Here is a 7,272-nt window from a genome sequence, read left to right as displayed (position 1 = left end):
CCATGGGAGCCAAGATGACTCAACTGAAACTGTGGACATGTCATGAGAAGACAGGATTCACTAGAAAACACAATATACAGTAATGCTTGGCAAGAAGGAAGGGAGTAGGAAAAGCAGAAAATCATGTTGCAGATGGAGAGAGTTAGAATCTTATCACATAATAAAAGCAAGATAAAAGACAGCAAGATAGAAGCTGCTTTCCTCCCCATGTCTTAGTACTTCCATTCTCTCTGCAGAGGGAAAAGGTTATAAAAGTGTGACTTTTGCCAAACAGATTTTTCCAGCAGGACAAAAGGCATGCATTTACAACTGTTGGAAACAGATCGGATGTGCTTCAAGGACATGCAGAGATGTAAACAGAAAGCTGCTTCTATCTCACTGCCTCTTATCTTACTTTTGTCATGCAGTAAAGCAGTTAGTCAAGGAAGCCACAGACCTGAGTTTGTAAGACCTGAGTAAGGCTGTTGATAACAGGGTAGCTTGGAGGTCTCACATTCATGAGGTTGCCATAAGTCCCAGTTGCCTTGACAGCAGTTAGCAACAGCAACACATTGCTTCTCCTTAGCATTAGTTATTCTTAATTAATTTTAAACATCTCAAGGCCACCTTTAAGGAAAAATGCCCTCCCAAAGTGGCTGACATAATAAAATCCCATACAATAGCCAATCAGCATAATAATAATAATAATAATAATAATAATAATAATAAACACCAGCAATAGTAACAAACATCCGTTGTGCACAGTAGTAAAATCTAGCATTCGGCTGCAGTTAAAATATAAGAACTGTTCATGAAAACATGATCAAGAAAGGGCTAAAAAAGCACATAAGTCTTCACCACTTTCCTAATAATAGGGCCTGATGGATCCCAGATTGTAATACATTTCAGAAGTATGGGGCCACTGAAGAAGAGTCCCTTTTCCTTACAGTTGAGCACCTTACTACCTTCAGAAGTGGGCAAATGAAAAGAGCCTCCAATATAGCTGGCTTGCATATTTAATGTTGTATTTACTTATAACTTAGATCTCCTGAATCATTCCTGCTTTCAATCTGAGACTCCTAATCTGAAGACCCATACTGAATTTAAAAAGTAACATTTGGTCAGGGCCTTAGACCAACTGGCCCTATCTTATGAAAAATTTATCATTACATTTCATGGATCTGTGTATGTTTTGTTAATAGTTAAGATTTCATCCAGATCCATATATGGTATATTTAACATAAAGTGATACAGGTGCTTGTTAGAGCCTCTAATGTTAACGATGTAGTCCTAATAGTAATTTCACATGCTGCTATGTACTCATATGCTTAGTAAAGCATCTGTGCCATACTGCTAGACAAAAAAAGAAACCACAAATTGGGTGGCAGGTTAAATTTCCAAATATTTTTAAACTGAAGGGAGGACACAATTGATTGCCACAATGGACTAGAATATGACAAGAAAGTATTTCAATTCCAATTTTAATTCTGTTTTATTCCCTATGGTAACTATCTTACATACTATTGTTTAATTGTTAACTATTTTATTTTATCTGTTTACTAGTATATCCTTTAGCACATATTGTATATCTTTTAGATATACATAAGCTGTAGACAAGTAGTGCATGTTCTGGTTCTGGTGCACGCTTAGGTTATGCATATGTATTTATATTGTATGGAGGTTTATTGCACCTAGTGCACTGTATTTACATTTTATATATAGCTGTGTGATACTGCTTTTTATTATGTTACTAGTATTTTGAAACGGCCCTTGGGCTACTCAATAAATTGTATTGATTGATTGACAAGAAAGTACGTTTAAATTATGGGCATATAAATTAAGGATAAGGTAGAAGGGGAGTCCAATGGAGTGGATTAGCAAGAGGAAATGCTACTAAAGTAGCATATTAAGGTAGCATAATCTAATCAACAGTCTCTTCTCATTTTCTTCCAGCAACTAACACACATCTGTCTCTTCTGCCATCATTCTATTTTATATTAAGCACAAGCATATTAAGAATTTGTTCTTCATTACTTCACAGCTTTATAGCTACCTGTTTGAATCAACAAGACTTTTGAAGAGGTATGATGATGCTCAGGTTACTGGATAATTTCCATTATCATCCTTGGTTTTCAGTTGAGAACAGTTTGTAAATTGGTTAAATTTTATGCCCCCCCCCCCGTGATCCTTGGTCTTCATCTAAGCTTTTAAAAAGTCAGCCTTAAATGATCTGTTGAGATGCAAATGGACTTTAAATTTCTTGTACTTTGAAAATCTCCCTATTGCCGCATGACCAGAAGGAGGAGGAGCCTGTCTGCACAAATGTATATCCTCCCCAGCATAACATCTTTACTAAGGATTGAAACAACATGCAGGCATCTGACTAACATCTCCAATTGTTTTGTTTTTTTTCTCCTCCAGTTTGGTTTCTAACATCTTGCCGGATTAAGAAGCCCACAGACCTTCGAAAGCTTGCAACGAGTATATTGTGCATTTCGGTTCTCTAATAAAGGTATCACTGATGGATTGTTAAATGGTCAACAGCTACCCCTGAATGTTTTATGACTTCAAAAAGTCAGATTTCAAAATAGAGGAAAAGACATTCCACTTCTACATTAGGAAGAACTTCCTGACAGTCAGAGCTGTTCAACAGTGGAACACACTCCCTTGGAGAGTAGTGGAGTCTCCTTCTTGGAGGCTTTTTAACAGAGGGTGGATGGCCATCTATTGGGAGTGCTTTGATTGTGTATTTCTGGCATGGCAGGAGACTGAACTTGATTCCCCTTGTGGTCTCTTCCAACTCTATGCTTCTATGAAAACAGCTGGAGAAAAGAATGGAATCTGGCAAAGGAGCTGAATTTATACAGGGAACATGCTGTGGAATCCAAACGTATAACACTTTTAACCATGAACAAAAGGAGACTGGATCTTGTTGGTTACACTGATACAACAATCTGGTGGTTTGCTTTTTCTGTTCTAAAGTGACAGATCTCTTCATAAATACAAATAAATAGCCCCATGATCGTACATTGTGGTTGCCAAACATGGTTGGCCCTACCATTAGGCAGAATGATGCAACTCTCTGCTGGGGGATAGCAGCAGCAGTTCTCGCCTCTTCTGAGTTCTTCAGCCACTGCCATCTGTTGGAGAGGCAGAACTCCATATGCCACATGGCCTTTCCTGGACCCCTTAAGCCACCCTATTTCCTCAAATGAGAAAGTAAATTACTAATTGCTAATCCAGTTGGTTTCTATGTATAAGCTGGGTATGAGGTTCCATTTTGTCCTTGCCTCAGGCAGCAAAATGTCTTGATCTGGCATTGCTGCCAGGCCATCCCAGAGATTTGACATACAACATTACAATTCAAGCAACGGAAAAGACAGAACATTAAAATTCAAGCAATGGAACACCCTGTATATTTTTTGCAAATCTCTAATGATGTAATTATTTTGATAGGCTTCAGCTCTCAAGAGAAGGTGGATGCAGGAACAGGGACAGCTGTATGCTGCAGGTCAACTATTGCTACTCATGAAAGGAACATGTGACTTTGCTGAACTTTAAAAGCTCCAAAGTTTTTTATCTGGAGAAGATTAAGGCAAAAAGTGCAGAAAGCCAAACTTGTGTGTTAAAGTTGCAACTGTAAAACACAAAATCTGTGATTGACTTTGACACAGTTTATGATCTTCATAACCAATTCAATTGGAATTTTCACTTAAGGATATTGATTTATGAGTTCTCTAGTTTACAGATTTTATTTTGCTTTATTGTGGATTTATTCTGGATTTCTGGGAAACCAGTTCAAAATTATTGTGAAATGCCTTACAGAAAAAGAGAGTAATTGCGGCTCCTGAAAGACTGAGGACATGCACATGATCCAATATTTACAGAGCCACCACTTCTGGTTTACCCGACCCCTATCTTTGACAGATTATAGGTTTCATTGTTTCAAAAGAAAGGAAAAACAGGCATTGAATAACTATCTCTCTGTAACTGTATCAGAGTGAAAAATCTTACTAGGGCTCCTATTCTACGCAGACTGTGCAGACTTCCTTGGAAGAACGTTACATCAAATACAGTGGGACTAAGGACCTGGACAGACTGGCACTTTGTGCCGGCCTGGGCCCGAACTAGGGTTGTGCAGGGGCTGAGCATTTACCGCATGCCCTGGATGCCATCTTGGCATGCACCTGTCCAGACGGGGTGCACCATAATGATGTCCGTTGTGTGCAGAGTCTAAATGGCGCTGCACACAAGGGGTGTCATAAGGTCACACTGTGGACCTTATGACGCCCCTTCTAGGGCACAAATAGGAGCCACATTTTGCAGCTTCTATTTGCACCAGGTTGGGGGCATGGCATGCAGCTGCTACTTCCCCAACCCAGTGCTTCCAGGAGCGATATAGAGCCAGCCCTGAATGGGATGTTTGTACAGCCCTTTACTTTTTTGGGCAAACATACACATTTTAAATACCACAGGGCCATGAACAAAGCAGAAATCACAGCTATGGGGAAAAACAACAACACCAATACTTATTATGGGCTACAATTGACACTGAGCATCAGCTTATAATGCAAGCTGTCACATGCAAATAGTACCAGTCACTGGTGAGAAAGATTGTACTACATTTACTATGCAAAAATCCCCACATGACCTACCTTATACACAAACATATGATTCAATGAAAAATTCTTGCTGGCATCAGCATTCTTTAACATTTAAAACAAGAGTTATTAGGGCAATGTCCCCCTCCCTTCCTGCATAAGAAATGCATACAGTAGGCTTAGCATCATAGCTTTCCCCCCTTCTAGTTGTTATTGCCAACTAGAATCCTGGTACACCAATCCCTGGTAGTGTAACACAGAACATATATGAGTCCATATGACTCTACAGACACACTAACTGTAATTGCCAGTAATCTCTGTTATAGCCCTCCCTCCCAGCAAAGAGACAGAAATCATTTTCAGATGTGTGTGTGGGCTCAGTCAAACAAACTACTTTCCCCCATAGGCTGCCTCTCTGGCAAGTTGAAGCCATGACCACATAGTGTTCTTACTGGTTTTTGGAAACAGCTATCACAATATTTACCGCCTTTCTTTGCATCCAGAACTCAGCAGCACATTGCCAGCAACAGGCTGGTACCCAGTCACACATTCCTCCATAATAATCTCGGTTACCTATTTAGACTTGATTTCTGCGGCTACAGAAAGAAAACAAATCTCCTCTTGCAAGCTCCCAAGTACTTCCTAAACCTTCAAAAACACCCTTTGATGCTTCATTCCCTGGAGGATTGCTTACTCCAGCTTTTTCATTAACAAGAAGCCTATTGCAAAAAGGTAGGGATTGATTTGCTTACTGCAAGGTCAGTTTTTCACAAAAAGTGGCACCAAGCTGTGGGGACCTATTTGGGTTCCCTCAACACATTTCGTGCCAGAGAGCGAGCGATTCCAAAACTTTACACATTGCACTTTCAATCCTGGCTTTGAACACAAATGCAAATACTGTACCAATATTTTTTTCCTCCCAGCCTCTGGAACATGAAGGAAAGGGGGGAGAGAAATGCCAAATCTATTTCACAAGCCAGTTAAGCCTCTCCTGGAACCTAATCATTGCCAGATGTCTAGAAGCAACAGGGAGAACATCACGAAGCCCTGGCAGCCCCCCATTGCTCTCTTTGAAAAACTGCAAGGGCAGAAAGGGGGAAGCAAAGAAAAGAGAAAAGGAAGGAGCGATCTGTGTTGAAAAAGAGAGCTGGTCAAGAAGTATGTGCTGAGGAAGGCATCCAAACTGGTGTGGGGGTGAGGAGCCTGAAAAGAAGAAGAAAGTCCCCAAAGGAGACCTGTAAACAGCTGCAACTCCAGGTGTTTTGTTTTTTTTTTTTTTTTTGCCTCCAAACAAATGGCAGCTTTCATCCTTGATGGACTAGAGCCCAGCCCTGAACATAAATACACACTTGTAAAAAATGTTTGCCCCGACCCTCAGCATCACATTGGAGAAATAATCCGGTTTGGCACCGCTTTAAACTTCCTTGGCTGAATGCTAAAAGCAGCCACATGTCCCCAAACAGCCACATGCCCTGTCTCTGGCTTACCTTTCATGTTGGCACACGACAAGGCAGCCACATAGGAAAACTCTCAGGCGCTGGGCAGGAAAAGAAAAAGGAGACTAAAAAGAAAAAGAAAACAAGAAAGTGTGCTCCTGTTGCACAAAACTCCTTGCTTGGACTTTTCCAGCTGAGCGCCCAGGAAGAAGATGGCCCTTTGGGAAGGATGGAAGGGAGGGAGGGAGGGAGGGAGCCCCAGCCTTCTTCTCTCTTTCTCCCTCTTTCTCTCTCTTTTGCCTCAGTTGCCTCCAAAAGTTTTGAAATGTCTCCTGCCTGGCTTGGGCTCTCAGGACCAACCTCTGCCCCTCCTCTCCTCTCCTCTCCTCTCCCTTGCTCTGCTCTGTTTGGGAAGAGCAAGAAAGCTGCTAGCTCCACATATTTTGGTGTGTGTTTTTTCCTCCCTCCTCAGCCCCCCCAAGCCAAGCCAGCCAGCCTCCCTTTCCCCCTCCCGCCCTTTTCACGAGGAAGAGTCTGGAGTAATAGTAAGCCCTCCTCAGGCGAAGGTCGGAGCAGGAGAGCCAGCAGCAGCAGCTCCTCTCTTCTGAAGAAGGGCTTGGTCCTTCACTCTCGAAGCCGCAGCCTCCCAAAGCTTTTCCTGCCAAAAGAAATCCTCCAATTCCCTCAGCCCTGCTCCCTTCACGACATAAAGTTGACTCTCCTCCCTGTTGGGACTCCTGCTTTGGGGGAGCCAGAAGTGAATCCTGGAGTTGGGAGAGACCCAAGGGCCATCCAGTCCAACCCCATTCTGCCATGCAGGAACTCACAAGCAAAGCATCCCTGACATGCAGGAACTCACAAGCAAACCACCATCCAGCATCTGTTTAAAGACCTCCATAGAAAGTGACTCCACCACACTCCAAGGCAGCATATTTCACTATCCAACAACTCTTACAGTCATGAAGTTTTCCTAATGTTGAGATGGAATCTCTTTTCTGGTCACTTGCATCCATTGCTCTGTGTCCTATTTTCTGGGGCAGCAGAAAACAAGCTTGCTCCATCCTCAATATGTCACCCTTTCAAAAACTTAAACAGGGTTATCATATCACCTCTTAACCATCCCTTTTCCAGTCTAAACATACCCAGCTCCTCATACAGCATGGTATCCAGACCCTTCACCATTTTGGTTGCCCTCCTTCCTGTAACTTGAATCCATTACTCCATGTCCTCTTCTCTGGAGCAGCAGAAAACAAGCT

The 7,272-nt window shown here is 42.0% G+C and overlaps 1 protein-coding gene across 2 annotated transcripts in view; it reads right to left on the bottom strand.

The window, feature by feature from the left end:
* The window catches only part of LOC121917334 (collectin-12-like), a 116,732-nt gene extending 110,469 nt beyond the window's left edge, over positions 1-6,263 (bottom strand). Inside the window, exon 1 of one of the 2 annotated variants that reach the window (XM_042443229.1) lies at positions 6,068-6,263. In XM_042443229.1, coding sequence (XP_042299163.1) covers positions 6,068-6,074 — 7 coding nt within the window. In that variant the 5' untranslated portion in view covers positions 6,075-6,263. Of the gene's footprint in view, positions 1-5,153; positions 5,217-6,067 lie in introns of those variants that run through there. The other variant, XM_042443230.1, reaches the window with a different exon arrangement.
* Between the last annotated feature and the right edge of the window lie 1,009 nt (positions 6,264-7,272).

This window comes from Sceloporus undulatus, unplaced genomic scaffold, assembly GCF_019175285.1.
Source record: "Sceloporus undulatus isolate JIND9_A2432 ecotype Alabama unplaced genomic scaffold, SceUnd_v1.1 scaffold_15, whole genome shotgun sequence".
In the NCBI taxonomy this organism is placed as follows: domain Eukaryota; kingdom Metazoa; phylum Chordata; class Lepidosauria; order Squamata; family Phrynosomatidae; genus Sceloporus; species Sceloporus undulatus.
This window is presented reverse-complemented; position numbering and strand designations above follow the sequence as displayed.